Source organism: Bombyx mori, chromosome 9, assembly GCF_030269925.1.
Source record: "Bombyx mori chromosome 9, ASM3026992v2".
In the NCBI taxonomy this organism is placed as follows: Eukaryota; Metazoa; Arthropoda; class Insecta; order Lepidoptera; family Bombycidae; genus Bombyx; species Bombyx mori.
The window spans coordinates 9,154,568-9,171,460 of NC_085115.1; the positions used below are offsets into that span (position 1 = coordinate 9,154,568).

General features: G+C 38.1%; 1 protein-coding gene and 1 long non-coding RNA gene across 2 annotated transcripts; one reads left to right on the plus strand and one right to left on the minus strand.

Moving 5' to 3' along the window:
- Positions 1–366: 366 nt before the first annotated feature.
- On the plus strand, positions 367–7,679 carry LOC119628374 (uncharacterized). Its single transcript, XM_038013063.2, has 3 exons — positions 367–511; positions 687–864; positions 7,102–7,679. The coding sequence occupies exons 1-3, from the start codon at positions 494–496 to the stop codon at positions 7,290–7,292; spliced, it is 387 nt and encodes a 128-aa protein (XP_037868991.1). The 5' UTR covers positions 367–493; the 3' UTR covers positions 7,293–7,679.
- LOC134199369 (uncharacterized) lies at positions 563–11,912 on the minus strand. The gene is made up of 4 exons (XR_009973839.1): positions 11,752–11,912; positions 6,331–7,275; positions 1,341–1,560; positions 563–814 (listed from the first exon to the last, which is right to left on the minus strand). It is a non-coding gene; the product is annotated as an uncharacterized LOC134199369 (long non-coding RNA).
- Positions 11,913–16,893: the final 4,981 nt, after the last annotated feature.

The following is a 16,893-nucleotide window of genomic DNA, read 5'->3' on the forward strand; positions in this document are numbered from 1 at the left end:
TACCGTCATTCATGGACGTTAGCAATGCCAGGGGCATAGCCAAGTCGCTGCCTACCAATATAAAGCGTTTGGCGGATTCAAAAATAACAATCACAATATTTTATTTCTTACTTTGTCTTAAATTTTATAATAATGGTATTAACAAGGGTATTCATTTCAGTTATATAAACTGAACCTAACTCTGTAAGCGAATGCAGGATATTGAGTTTTGAAGTTGAATTAAAATAAAAAGAATATACTTCCAAGTGTGGCCCGCGCTTTAAGCACCCACTAATAAATCACGTGACATTTTGTTTAGAGGAGCCGTTATCGCATTGCCATGACAATGTTTTGTAAACGCATTTATCGATGTAAACAAGTTTTAAGTAATTCCGTACTCTGGACCATTGGGGGCTATTTTTAGACGTGCTCTCTGATGACAGTTTCATTCATCAGGTAACTTTGATAGGGAGCATTTGTCGGGCCGTCCGCCGATACATCGATACTCTCGAAGATGGGACTTCGATGTTTTGTGGGTACATTTGATTTGTTTTATAAAAAATAAATAAAAAAAAAACAAAAATTACTAAAACACTGCTCTAAGTTATATTAAAGTTTTGTCAATTTTTTTAAACTATTAATTCATAAGCTGTTAATTTGTTTCGATATTTAATAGAAATAAACATTAGTTTTTTTCTTTCTTTCAGATATACATAATGTTGATACTCATGAGGAGTAGCAGCATTGTGTTCGGCGACAATGCGGAAAGGGTGTACAGCATCCACGACAAAGTGACCAGCTGCAGCGGATGGCTCTCCACAATCATCTTCAACTTCTGTAATAACGTTTACAAGATTGTCAAAAGAGATACATCGCTAATGATAGGTTAGCAATTCATTTACTTTATTAATTGTGTGGTTTGATTGCACGTGTTGATTGTCGTCATTTTTGTGCTGTTTTGGTCGATATGAGGGTGCATTTGAGACTTTGAACTGTGGACTCCGATGCCGTCTGTCAACACGTGCACATGAGCGCGAATAAAATTATCTCGTGTACATCGTCTTTGTCCAATCTTTTATAGTTGAAAGCTTGAATGAAAGCCGATTTTGGTCTCAATTCAATAGATCAGTATTGTCACTATAGTTGCCGACGTTGAATTTGTACTAAATCATAAGTAAAGTAATTATTGTAAAGTACATTTATCTACTGTATAAACTAATTAACTAACTTTGTGTAAGGGTAAAATTTCTGATTAATATATTTAATATGTTTATTGCATTTATCATAGGTAATGTGTTTATGTAAACGTGACATTTATGCATAAATTGTTTACTTTTAGTTTTTTTTATCAAGTTACGTACGCTGCGATTATTATTTTTCTTAGATAACTCTTTTCCACCCCATTGTTTTCTAGAAGAGATCGCTCTTAGCGATAAGGTCATTGTACTTTTGTATTTAGTGTTTTGTACTTGGGTTGATTTTGACAGAACGGTATTCTGAAATAAAAATACACTAGAAGCAAACATAACAAGTACTTACCTACTTACTTACTTTTTATGAAAGCTACAACTTTATAATATACTTATTGATGTGCCTTTGGAAAACATACAGCATTGTATTATGAAGAAGCAGTGTGTACTTAGCTTAGATTCCTTGTCTATGTCCAACCATAGACCGTCAATTTAGTTCCATCTTTAGCCGCTAGGTGCTGCCAGCAAGTATAAAGGGAGCGCAGCCATCTTTGATCTTCATAGCGTTGTGTACTTTCGTACTGTGAAGTCGCAAGTCCACAAATATTTATTCGACTTCTTATTAATTGCAAAAAATATTTATTTTGTGTTTCTATGAGTGTTATTTTGCAATCATTACGAGTATTATTTACCAATCCTATCATCGGACGCCATGAATCACGCGTCATCTGTTGGAGGTGATGTTGAGTCAAGCTCCATAATTTCCGAGAGGGAAGATGTCCAGGCGAGACGCGATGGAGACGCCTCGCGTTCGAACAGCTCGTCAAGCGAAAAAGAACAAAAGGAGTCTCTGCGTAAGAAACGACGGGATTCAAAGGTAACGGTCGATCTTCGAATCGGCTCGTTATCCCACCAGGTCAGTGACGTTGTAAATCTAATAATGCATCAACTGTGTGTAACAATTGAATGTAACGAAAAATGTTGTAAACAAATTGATCTCGTCAATACGGAAATTTTGACAAAAACACAACAGATTTAAACTAATAATCTTTGTAACATAATTACTGAAGACTTTGACAAATCGTCTCCGTCGTACAAGTTACCCGTAAAAAGCGTTTTAAATTGTATACGGAAAAAAGGGCCGTATGTATAGAAATAACACGTCAAAGTTTAATTTCCGTGGTCTCTAACAAAGTATCCTGTTGCCAACGCACCACTCATTGAGGAATTTTTGTTTGATAATAGTAAATTGAAATCTATTCAGTCCCTCGGAGGGCTACAATCCTATTTGTCACGATCTCGTACAAAAGGTAAGCCAAACATTATAAACAATCATAGTCTGTAACATCTGGCACAATCCAGAGGGGGGCAATTGAAGACACCGACGGGAGGCACTGAGTGCCACCAAAATTGTAATAATTTGTAAACCATGTATGGTTACCAAATAACGTAAAAAAAAAAAAAAAAAACAAACTACCTTTTTTCTGCGGAAGAAAAGCGACGGATCAATGCGTCCAATTTTGAATCTTAACTGTTTTCGGACACCTAGGTACCAAACTTTCTCCACCCAGGGGACTGGATGATAGAATTGAACATTTCTCAGGAATATTTTTCTAGTATCAGTCGCAAAATTTCGTCGATACTTCTTGAGGATCAGTACCAAGGTACCAGTATCAGTACCTCCAGGAAGGAATCGGTACCTTCTTATGAGTTAGTATGAAATGACATGCCTACCCTTCGGTCTGGCTTCAGAGCCACACCTTTTTGCTTCTATAACATGCGGGTCGCAGAGACCTTGCGTGCAAAGGGAACTCGAGTGCTAGTGTCTACTAGACGACTTCCTTTTTGGTCGACCAAGACAAATCCAAGTTGAAACTTCAGGCCGCAGAAGCTGTGAAGCTTTTGGATTAACCTTTTTTGCTTCCATAACATGCTGGGTCGCAGAGACCTTGCGTGCAAAAGGAACTCGAGTGCTAGTCTACCTAGACGACTTCCTTTTGGTCGACCAAAACAAATCCAAGTTGAAACTTCAGGCTGCAGAAGCTGTGAAGGTTTTGGATTATCTGGGCTGGCATGTCAATTTCCATTATATAGGGTGCTCGGTCGCTCGGTCGCTCGGTCGCGGAGATATTGCGTGCAAAGTCGAGTGCTAGCTTACCTACACGACTTAATCTTGTTTCACCAAGACAAATAAACGTTTTTGTTCCCATAGCATGCTCGGTCGCGGAGACCTTGCGTACATAGGGAAGTCAAATGTTAACGTACCTACGCGACTTTCTCTTGGTCCTTGAAGACAAATACACCTTTTTGCTTCCACAGCATGCTCGGTCGCGGAGGCATTGCGTGCAAAATCGAAGTGCTAGCTTACTTACACGACATGATCTTGTTTCACCAAGACAAATAAACGTTTTTGCTCCCATTGCATGCTCGGTCGCGAAGACCTTAGTACATAGGGAAGTCAAATGTTAACCTACCTACGCGACTTTTTCTTGGTCCATGAAGACAAATACACCTTTTTTGCTTGCATAGCATGCTCGGTCGCGGAAACATTGCGTGCAAAGGGATGTTGAGTGTTATCCCACCTACGTAAATCCCACCAGGTCCATCAAAAGAAGTCCAAGTTGAGTCTTCAGGCCACATAAGCTGTAAAGCTCTTGGATTATTTGGGCTGCCAAGTCAGCCTTACAAAAAATCGATTAGTACACTGGTTCAAGAGATGACATGTCTAGGGATTCGATGGAAAATTGCGAGAAACGAAGTGGCCACTCAACAACATCCTAGCTCAAACTCTGACGGAATTACATCAATCTATGCTAACTTGCAAATTTTCTTGCGAAGTTTCAAGAAAAGGGGTAAAAAACAGGCCATCCTGCATGTGTTAACAATTAAATGCAGTGCTGACGCGAAGCCACATGTTAGACATTGCCGATACACAAAACCAACCATTTCCTGGCAACGGAAGCTTCGGACATGTGTAGGGGTTACAAATGCAGTGCTGACGCGGAGCCACATGTCAAACATTGCCGAGACCCAAAACCAACCATTTCCTGGCAACGGAAGCTTCAGACATGGGTAGGGGTTACAATTAGACAAAATATTAACGTCCTGTCTATGGTCAGCTCAACAACAGAAACGGCTCACCCACAAAAGAGCTATTTGCAATGGTAGTGACAATCAAAATGAATCTGAAAGTATTTCACTAACGTTGACCTTTCGATTTTTAAACCTAAGCGATAAGTTCAAGATAACTATCAGCTTATCTCTCGGGGAGATACAACATCATAGCCGACAGGCTATCACGAGGAAATCAATCTGCGAAATGGCACTTTTTACCACAAGTGACCACAAAAGTTTTTCGAAAGTGGGGTCATCCAGATATAAACCCATTCGCCGACCAAGATTGGATACCTTCAGCAGACCGTAGAGGATGCAACTAGCATGGAGAATTCCTCCTCTCAACCTTCTCCCCAAAGTACTGACTCACTTCAACAGTGTCTAGGGAACCTACCTGGTAGTGTTCCCAGACTGAGCGAAAGCATTTGGGTTTCCAAGCCCTCAGATCCCGAACGCTAGATAACTCGCACGAAATCCAAAACCTGCCTCCTCCACAGGTTAAACATTAACCCTGAAAGCTTAGAAAGGGGGGGGGGAGGGTTAGAGGTTGTACAAATAATGACTGGTCTAAACAGGAGAAGATTTGTTGAAAATTAGCTGGTGTCGATCCACTTTGTCAGCATACTTACCAGCAACTAGAAGATGGTGCATATGGTGCTACAGTTTTAAAATTGATCCTAAGTCTGCAGATGTTGCCAAATTCTTTCTTCTTTTCCAAAAAGAAAATTTTGCCTATAAAACAATCCTTCTGCATCGTAAAGCAGCGCTGTCGACTTTCTGTGGGCGAAATACATGTAGGACAGCAAACATTCTCAAGCTCTCTAATAAAAATTGCTAATTGCTATTTTAAAAAAGCCATCGGAATAGCTAAACAAAATTCAACTACTTATTACAATTTTACTAAGTGTAGTCCCATTCACATGAGATCCGAGAATAGTTCTAAACTGGTTTTCTTCAAACCCAGCCACCACATCACGCCTCAATGTAGCTTGAAGGACACCAACAACCATGTTGCTGGCTACGGGACGCAGAGTTAATGACCTTACTTTGCTCAACATTTCTAAAGACAGTTTCTTTGATAACAGAGAAAAACATCTTTCTGATACCAGTCTTTGGGTCTAAAATTGAAATCCATTTTCGTCAATAATCTGCATAAGTGCTTTCTAAACATGAAACTAAAGACATGCCCGGTAAGATTCGTAAGGACTTTTTTCTAACTATGTGTGTTGTCACAAAAGCGGCATCCCGTACTATAATTGGAAACTGGTCTTCGTTCAACCTTACGAGGTAATGGCATCAACGCATCTCTAAGAAGTGATAGATCAGCAGTAGCCTCTGAGATGGATTGATAATGAACCAATGGACGAAATACTTTCTAGAGGCAATTGCAAATCATCCAAACGTTTACAATAATTATTGCCGAATAATAGAGCTTCGTAAAGATCCTCACGATTCTTTTTTTCAACACATTTACTTCTACATGATGTATATACATCATTTATACAATTTATACATTTTCTTGTATATACAAGATAAAATGTTTATTACAAACTTATAAATATTTTTTAATTATTGAATTAACGTGGAAGTTAACAACTGTTTTTTCGATTTAATAATTATATAAATTATGAACATTATCATTGCGCTTCATAATTTTATTATGGCTTTACCTATTTCATCATAGCGTTGTGCTTAATAATTTCACCAGCAGATAACAAACACGTCTTCATAATACAATGCTGTATGTTTTCCAAAGGCACATCAATATTACGGTTTTACATAACAATAAAACCGATATTATGTGCCGAGAAGGAAAACATACAGCATTGCAGGAAGTTCTTCCTGGTGAAGACTATGAAGATCAAAGATGGCTGCGCTCCCTTTATACTTGCTGGCAGCACCTAGCGGCTAAAGATGGAACTAAATTGACGGTCTATGGTTGGACATAGACAAGGAATCTAAGCTAAGTACACACTGCTTCTTCATAATACAATGCTGTATGTTTTCCTTCTCGGCACATAATATCGGTTTTATTGTTATGTAAAACCGTAATATTAAGTTTCTCATATTTATTAAGTTTTAAGCCACGTTCTTTTATTCTCGTCGGCCACCACTGGATACTGCACGGAATCGTTTTTATTTTTTAGAAAGCTATAAATTTAATATTTAGTTATTTATAAAAAGGTGTGTTGTTGACCAAATTAGACACGTCTATTAATCCGGGCCAATTTAATGTGATTTTCTTTCTAATCACGGTTTTTCTATACTTTTTATTGAGTTCACTCAATAAAAATATTTTTTTATAGTATATTTTAAAATTTAAATAATGATATGGTGTATTATCAAGTTAGGATAGATTCATGAGTAATTTTACTTATTGTAAAGACTGATTATTATGTATTAAATATATAATAAAACATATTGTGTACGGTTCGGCTTGAGACTATGAGTACATCAACTATTTTAATAAATTCCTGAGTCACGTCTCCTATTTTAATCCTGAAATTCGCTTAGCTGCCAATTTTCAAATATTTCATTCACTAACAAAATATTATGCGTTAACATTATTATTTATTTAGTTTCGGGCCTTAAAAAGTCGATCGAGATTTTAGCGTACGTACCATAAATATTTATGAGGCTAATATTATAATATATTCTGACGAATAAAGATGTATATTAAATGTGAACAATGATGTTCAAATAAATCAATAAAACTTAGATAATCTAGTAGGTTAACTTACAAATTTGAATTACGATTTGATTAAAACAGTAAAACTTAAAAGAAAAATCTGTTTTTATGTTGTTATTGTTTTTACAGAAAAAATGGCGCCTAAAGATCTACAACAAGACACGACCAAGCAACGGCTTCTCGGTGAAGGAAAATGGCGGCGTGTTCGTAGACAGGTCGCGAATGAATGTTGCTTACGATCTTGCACTGTCGCTGAGCTCATCAGGTACTGTCCGGACGACGCTCTGCTCGTGCAAGAACATCCTGAAATCTTCTATTGATCTATCATTGTTTCATTTTTTCAAAAGATTTCATTAAATTGTATCTCGAGACGTAAAAGTGAATTAATTGGCTCAAGTTCAGCTATGACAAATCTAAATTAAACATCACCTATCAATTGCTCTCGGATTTTCGCAAATCATAAATATTTTGGGAAATTAATGAATACAGACATTTTAAAATCTCATGTTACTTCTATTTCTATATATTATATACTAATTGTAAATGCTTTTTTGGTGGGCCATAAACAACAATGTAATTTGAAAATAAAAATCATAAAGATTTTCATCAATCTAACTGAATGTTATTTAACCGTGTAAGTACAATGTACTGAATAGCAAGGTATTACTACTAAATTAAGCTGTAAATACAATATTTAATCCCAATAACATTGTTTCATTAAATTCTGTTATCGAATTTCGAACAACAATTAATAATGACTAGTGGTCGCTCAGTTGTGAAAATTTGATTTTAATCAGTGATACAACAAGATTTATTTTAGATTGATTTTATTCATCAAAATTTATGAGTCTCGTACAAAAAAAAAAACTTCTTCTTCATCTTGCCCTTCTCCCACATAATTAGGGTTCGGCGCAGCATGTTCTCTAACCAAACCAGAATAGGGGTTTGGCATGTGCTTTACAATTGGTCGTCTTTCTGACGTCAACCCTACTTAAGTTCTATCTTCAAATATTCATTACTATGTGCTTAGTGAAGGATTTTTTTTGATTGCATGATTGGCATTTTATTAAAATTCAGAATTTTCAAATACCTAAATAAATAAAACTACGTAACTTCGATGGACATGATCTGCCAAGTAGTCCCGCAAAACGGAGCTACTTGGCAGTTGCAGTCGCCAATCCTCTCCAACTGCTGCTACGGTTCAAAAGCATCACTCATGCCCCGCCTCCCATCAACCGGAACAGCTGGGTCGCATTGTCAGCGCATACGACTGTAACCACTACATCTATGGCTAATCGGCTGCGTCCGACCGCAGTGCAAGCCGCCTTCGTCTACTACTTATCGTCGAGCTAAGACCGTGGGCGACTCCCTGGGGGGAACTCGGTCGAGCCGTTTCTCTTTTCTGATCCCATCCTATGAACGATGCTCCTCGCCGCTGGCAAACGGATGCCCGCGAGAACTTTTCCCCACGAGTTTGACTTACTGAGCGGCGGGTTGTAGCCATCAAATAAGACAGGCCTCCCCCGCAGCCTGACGATCGCCTGCCCCACTGCGGTTTGATAGCTTGATGGCGCTACGCTGGAGGCCCTACAAATAAATACGACCCCACAAACCTGGGTGGCTTAACCCAGTGACCCGTCTGTAGTGGCAAACGGCGACGATACCACAAAAACAGGCCATCACCTGAAATGGTTACCCCGGTACATGTGCACGGGAGTCCACGTGGAAGACTATACGGTCGTGACCTTATAGAGCCACACTATGACCCATCTAAGCACTGTGGTGCTGCGTCGTTCGTTACGTATGAACGCGGTCAAGGTGATACAAGGTTATCACACTACCTTCGACAACGAGATAAAAAGAACTAGATACACCAAGATCCTGAACATCAAATAGCTTTGAAAGATAGCCATCATCCTACTTATTTTGAGGCGAAGCAGCCATGCAATATTGTTAGAATAGTGAGAAAGCTGTTATACGATTTCGACCTCAAGATAGGAACCAACATTACCGCCGTGATATCTATGGGCTCGTTCACCCATCTATCCAAAAAAAGATTCTGTCTGTGACAGGCCTGCAGTCGATTTTGTTATTAAGCACGTATAGTAACAGAACTTAGGAGATTAGTTGTTAAAACTGATCGTATTGTATCTAGCAGTAGTGAAATTGTCAACCGGAGCAAGCTTAGGCAGTTTATCCTAGTGTGACTTTAAAAATGCGAATGTTTTCGTAAATAAGTAAAAAAAGAAAATTTATTGTGTAATATCGTGTGGTTAGGTTAAAAAAGCGGTTACTTTATTACTCTGCAGTGAATGGAAGTGGGGTCTCAAAGGGTCATTTATTTCGTTTTTTTTTGGAGTACAGAACAGGACTATGGTATGTAATTAACATTTATTTTTTGAATTGTTGTGAATGTGGAAATCGTTTTTGCAACTTCGATTGCATTGTCCGTAGTTTCTATACAGGCTGTACTGAAGAAGTTCTTTAAAAAGAAGACAAGTTAAGATTTCGAGGTCTTACAATTTAAGAGGTTTTAAAATTTATTATTATATTGAGATAAACAGTACAGTACAAGTTATAAAAACTAACGAACTCACAGCCCACCTGGTGTTAAGTTGTTACCGTAGCCCATAGACATCTACAACGTAAATGCCACCACCCACCTTGACATATGAGTTCTAAGGTCTCAGTATATGTAGTTATAAACGCTGCCCCGCCCTTCGAACCGAAACACATTACTGCTTCACGGCTGAAAAAAGCAGGGTGGTGGTACTTACCGGCGTGGACTCACAAGAGGTCCCACCACCAGTAATTACCCAAATTGTAATTTTGCGGGTTTGATTTTTATTACACGATGTTATTCCTTCACCGTGGAAGTCAATCGTGAACATTTGTTAAGTACGTATTTCATTAGAAAGATTGGTACCCGCTTCCGGGATTCGAACACGGGTGCATCGCTAGATATTAATTCACAATATATGGAACTACTAAAAGCATGGTACTTATTTTACTGATTTAAGAGTCCACACTGTTGGGTACCAGCATCTGGTTGTGCTATGTAGCAGTTATGCTTTCTGGTTTGAAAGGTGGGACAGTCATTTTGCAATGTGTCGCATTTAAGGGCACTGATACCACTGAATATTTGATAGATCGTGAGTTCGTTGTCTCGTCTAAGTAACAAATAAAAAAGGCTGGGAAATTATATTACATTTTATAAGCGTTTGTACCGTTGCTGAAATATTGGAAATTGAGTAAATTTAGCAATGTGATAAGGGGTCAATAGAATATGGTATTTCAGTTAACACGTTGACTTGCCATGTCTTTTTTTATATTTTTTTATTGCTTAGATGGGTGGATGAGCTCACAGCTTACCTGGTGTTAAGTGGTTACTGGAGCCCATAGACATCCTACGACGTAAATGGGCCACCTTGCGATATAAGTTCTAAGGTCTCAAGTATAGTTACAACAGCCGACTTAACCTAATAGGTGTATGGCTCTAATAAAGAAAAAAAATAATTTACAACGGCTGCTCCGCCCTTCAAACCGAAACGCATTACTACTTCACGGCAGAAATAGGCAGGGTGGTGGTACCTACCCACGTGGACTCACAAGAAATTACGGGTAGATTATGGGCTCTACGCGGCGCACTGAAATAATTATGTCGATTTCTGTTACTAAGGCCCGGATTGCGTAGCTTTGCCTTCTTTTGTTTGTTAATGTATGTATTAGACTTTTAGGTCTCTTAGAAATAGATTCATTCTCATTATCTTCGGATTCGTCTTTCCCAGAGTCTACAAAATATTGTACTGGTTAAGAAGATCGAAAAGAGAAGTCGAAAATAAATACTTTAATGCACCACGTATGGCATCGGTAACCCACATGGCAGTCAACGTGTTAATTTAAAATAGGCACATTTCCGAAATCATCCCATCCTTAAGCGGAATTAATGGACTGTTAAATACTGCCTCATGTCACTTCGATTTCCGAATATATTAGGTATGAATAAATTACTGACTAAAACAATTATTCCCAAAAATTACTGAAGACACATGCTTTTGTGAGCAATTTAGAATAAGCGCTTGATATGACAGCTAACAACTTAGTGTATAGAAGTTAGCGATGCTTTATAGTATTATGAACTAACAATAAATCCGCTTTTCGCATAGAATACGATCAAACAAGCTTTTTATATATTTCTTTTTAATTTTCAAAACATAGTTTGAACGGGATCGAGTCGCGCTTAACCCATATTTATGTTTATCGAATAAAAAAACGATCAATATTAGTTTGTCCAGAACTTTGTCAACCACTGATGCAATCGTCCTTTCTGTGCCTGCACGTTCGCAATAACACTATGCCAAAAGAAGTCTTAACTGTGACACTTTAAAGTTCAGTATCGCCTAAATAACTTTCTGTCGATGGTGATCTGAATTGGCTTGTGATTACTGATTCAAATACTTATTGAGCGACAAAGTAATTTCTCCTGCCGGTTTTAAAAAAAGTTGTAAAAGGAATCGACGATAGAAACCCAGCGGGCTTGTTTTTTTGATACTGACTGCTGTACCTCGGTATTGATATCAGATTTCAACTTGTCAGTCAATGCTTATGACACTCATGATACAGGAGGAAAACCTAGCTCCATGCTTTTAATTGTGCACAAAAAAAACATTTAAGTTTAAATTTTACTCAGTAATCATTACCGAGGTTTTCCGCTCGCTTCTGTAATATCAACGCCGCTTTCATTTTCTCCAAAATAGTATATAAGCATGGGATACTCACCTGAAATTATCACACATCTTTAATCTTCCCATTGTTCCACATCGGAGATCATAATACAAGGTAAAATAATAAAAATTTCTTTTAAATTTATGAATGTTTTAAATGTAATTTGACTGACTCGGTGTTGAAATAGTTACGCCTTCAGAGGTGTAACTACTCTACTAACTCTACAGCTACTACAGTCAGCTATTGTGCCGAGGATCGTGGTACGGTCATCGTCCTCGTCGAACCCGTCCCTGACGATGAAGGGCTCAGCGATTAAGCCAACCCACAGACACAGCCTACTGAGTTTCTCGCCAGATCTTCTTAGTGGGTCGCGCTTCCGATTCGGTGGTAGATTCTGCGAAGCACTGCTCTTCCTAGGGTTAGTGTTAGCAACAACGTCAGGTTTGAGCCCCGTGAGCTCACCTACTAGTTAAGGTTACGCTGAAGTGGTCTCTCAAGCCCATCGGCTTAGGTAGGAAAAACAAAAAAGAGGGTCGTGGGTTCGATTCCCAAACCAAGCAAACATTCGTGTGATTAACAAGTTTGTTTTCTCTTTGTCTGTGTGCTTGTTATCTGTATGTGTTTATATTTAAACGTATATAAGTATATATGTCAGTTTCTGGTATCATAAACACAGGGAATCCTAATTTGAGGTCGGATGATCGTGCGTGATTTGATTCCAGTTATTTATTTATTTAATTATTACGTTACGTTCCTATCAACCACATTCATTGAAGTCGGTTTTTTTTGTTATTTAAAGTAACGGGGGTAGGTAGGTAAATTAAAAAACTAATAGTCCTATATATTGTTCAACGATCACTCGAATCTCCCTTTGTGCTGTTTCAGAGATTTTTAACATGAAATTCACGGTGATGATAGTGCTGATGGCGTTAGCTTACGTCTCAGCGCACAAGGAAGCAGTCACTCTGTGTGGACGGAACCTTGCAAACGCAAGGGTTGCAGTTTGCTATGGAGCAGAATACGTTGATAAACGGACATCGGGAAACACATTATTCGGTAGGCCAAAGCTAGTAACAACAACGTCTACTCTTGATGTTTTATTAATATTCAAAAGAATATTCGAAGAACGTAGATTGATAGGTTCGTAGATTAACCCTCATAATTATTTTACGTACAGTGATGAAAGCTTTAAGCGATCCAGAAATAAAAATATGTTAATTGTTTGATTTGTGTATTATACGAGAAAATTTCGGGAATTAACGAAGTGACACAACATTACTACTTAAAAATGTATTTATTGCTTTTCGAAGTATTCTCCGCGAAATTTGACACATTTTTCCATACGATGGAACCAATCATTGAAGCAACCATTCCATTCGGAAGTTGGGGTCTCCAAAATGGCCGTTTTGTAGGCGTCCACAGCTTCTTCAGGTGATGAAAATCTCTGTCCACGCAATTTATTCTTTATTTTAGGGAAAGTATAGAAATCATTAGGGCTTAGGTAGGGGCTGTACGGTGGATGGTCTAATAATTCTATGTTTTCTTGCTCAAAAAAACTCTGCTGTTCTGTGCGCGGTGTGAGAGCTCACATTGTCGTGATGGAGGATGATGCGGCGGTTGCAGTTCTCTTTACGGAGTTCAGAAACGACCTGTGGCAAACAAATGCTAGCATACCATTCTGTATTAACCGTTCTTTGTCCCTCAAGAGGAATAGTCGTAACATGGCCGGTTTTGGAGACAAACGTGGCCACCATTTTTTTGCAACACTCCGTGAACGAACAATTTTTGTTGGCTTTAACTCATTTTCGAACACCCAAACTCGTGACTGGTTTTTTGTTTCGGGTTCGTACGCGTATATCCAGGATTCGTCACCTGATACAATGTTGTATACAGCATTTGAGGATCCTGCGTGGAAACTTTCGAGAGTTCTGACGCACCAAGTAACACGAGCCGGTTTTTGCTCTTCACAGAGCGAATGCGGTATCCATCGGGAAAACAACTTTTTTACACCTAATTGTTCATGCAAGATTATTTGTATTTGATTCATGCCAATGTCTAAAGTTGCCTGAATTTCGCGGTATGTCACATGTCGATCTTCCTCAATCAGTTTACGCACAGCGTTTTCTTGGGTGACTGCAGTTTTTGGACGACCTTGACGGGGATCATCACTGAGCTTGACACGTCCACGTTGAAACTCAGCAAACCGGCGATAAATTGTGGTTTTGGATGGGGCTTCATCACCAAATGCAGAAATCATCCGGTCAACACACTGTTTTTGTGTTAAACTACTTCGAAAGTCATAATAAATCGTCGCTCTTGAATTTTCTCGAGTCAATTCCATTTTCTCAATAACTAAACAAGTTTGACAAAACCTCGTGACAAGACCGAGAATCTTTTTTTAAATAAATAAATGGTATTCGATTTTTAAAACCAAGGAGTTTTCAATTAAAAAGATTTTAATATGACAGGAACAGTGGAAATATTGCATTCCCGATACTTTTAGTGCAGCCTAGTATAAGTCGAAATACCAGAGAAAATTAGGTCGTTGTGGCCTAACGGATAAGAAGTCCGGTGCATTCGTGTTGAGCGATGCACCGGTGTTCGAGTCTCAGGCGGGTACCAATTTTTGTAATGAAATACGTACACAACAAATGTTCACGATTGACTTTCACGCTGAAAGAATAACGTCGTATAATAAAAATGAAACCCGCAACATTATAATTTGCGTAATTACTGGTGGTAGGACCTCTTGTGAGTCCGCACGGGTAGGTACCACCGCCCTGTCTATTTCTGTCGTGAAGCAGTCATGCGTTTCGGTTTGAAGAGTGGGGCAGCCGATATGACTATACTTGAGACCTTAGAGCTTATATCTCAGGGTGGGTGGCGCATTTACGTTGTGGATGTCTATGGGCTCCAGTAACACCAGGTGGGCTGTGAGTTCCTCCACCCATCTAAGCAATAAAAAATAAAATAAAACTACTATGACTAACTAAGAGACATTGGACGAAGAGCGGCTTGTGAGCTCAGTTGTGTTAGGTATCACCGTCCTGCCTATTATTACAAGACTGGGACAGCTGAAGTAGACCTCATGTCTCAAGGTCGGTCACAATATTTACGTGATTTCTATTCCTCCGGTAACGATTTAATTAATGTAATAAAAAAAATATTATAGTTTCGTAAGAACTTTACACAAAACGTATTTTATTTGTATTTTTATTCGTTTTATATTCATTTAGAATAGCCAGCATAAGTTATATTTAATTATACTGAATCATGTTATAAGTTAATCGAAAACGCTGAATTAAATTTAAGCATGTTTCTAATAAACTAGAAAAACTGTCACAGCTGCTGTTAATATAGTACTTGGCTGTTTAATTAACTTTGAAATTATATTTTTTTAATGAAGTTTAATTTCGACTTACTGCAGAATTATGAAACTGATTTTGAAATTTTATAATTAAACACACTATTTCAACAGATGATTTCGAAGATGTAGACCTGCACGGCGATTGGCCGTGGACTGGCCGTCGAGGCGCCCTCTCCGCTGACTGGACCCGCTACAAGCGCCAAGGAATCGTCAACGAATGCTGTTTCAAACCATGCACCACCGACGTACTCTTGAAATATTGTTAAATATTAACCAAATTATTGTTGAAAAAAAAAAGAAACTTAAAATATATTTCACGATGATTACCTAATCTGAGTATTTATTCTTTTTGCACTAAGCCAATGTGATTTATTCTGGATATTGGATAGTAGGCCTAAACAACGCGATGTTGTGCTGTAGTCTCAGAACGGAGATGGCAATTTTAAATTGAAACCTTAAGTGTAGCCGCCACAGCCTTTAAAGCGGTCCTTTAAAACAAATGCGCAAGTTTTTTTTTCCTGCTTCTCGACGGGAGAATGAAATTGTAATGATCTTCAAATTTAAGAAATAGAAGTAAATTAGAAAACAAATCACCTAAATGAAAACTCTTTGTGTGATGGGTGGACGAGCTCACGGCCCACCTCGTGTTAAGTGGTTACTGGAACCCATACCTACGACGTAAATGCGCCACCCACCTGAGATATCAGTTCCAAGATCTCAGTATAGTTACAGTTACAGCCATATCTCATGAAAAGGCATTTGAAGGGAGCTGAACTTCATCAAAAAAACATACAAGTATTATCACGTGCTTTATTCACCATTCATAAAATTATGTTACTCAAACAATTGTATTACTAAACTATGCGAGTTACAAACAATATTACGTAAAATAAGCTCGGAGTGTTCAGTTTTTGGGCCGATGACCACATAGACCAGTGGTCCAGCCCGTGTTCTGGTCACGAACTCGGAGACAAATCTGCGAATGATCAAATTATATATACATACATCCATATACAATATCTAACAGCTAACAACTACAACTAACAAAAGCCAAACGCATTTTGGATCAAGATTAATGTAATTTTAATTCAACCAATGCCATAACCGAATTTAATTAATGTGTGATTGCACATTTCACAACGCCCTCCAAACCGCCAGAGACAAGAATAGATGGAGAAAGATAGTGCTTGCGAAGGATGGTAGGATACAAAAAGGTGGTCACGACCCTCAGCAATGAGGAATACGATGTAAGGAGGAGGAATTTAACCAAATACATCAATCGTCACGCCTCACACTTCTAAGTGGATTGTTCTAAGTGAGCGTTAAGGTAAGTAATTTCGTATGATCACAATAATTGTAATCCGATTAATGAAGTAAATAGAACTATTGAGTATCTCTAAAGTTGGTCAAGATTCAAGAGTGAGAGCAGTTAACTAAAAAGGGTTGAAATAATAATTCATCCCCAAAGGTATTATTGCTTCAGGTCTCCTTAGTGCTTATTTATTTTGTTTTCATAGAACTAGAGTTATCGATGATTGCCTTTTGTCCTTAAAAACGTTCAGCCTTGGATAAATTTTAGAGCAAATATTTTTTTAAATCATTCCATTACCGATCGATATATACTATTGCCACGTCTCTCCATCCATTTTCAAATTAAGCTTTACATGAATTACGAATATGACAAAAATGGTTTAATTTTTTTCTGCTTTTGTAAATGTCAAATTGTACGTAAGTGTTTTTGGGAAGTTTTTCCTTTAGATTCCTCGCCGGATGTTATGAATGCTATGTTATTTATTTATTATAAGGATGGACGAACTCATGTCCCACCT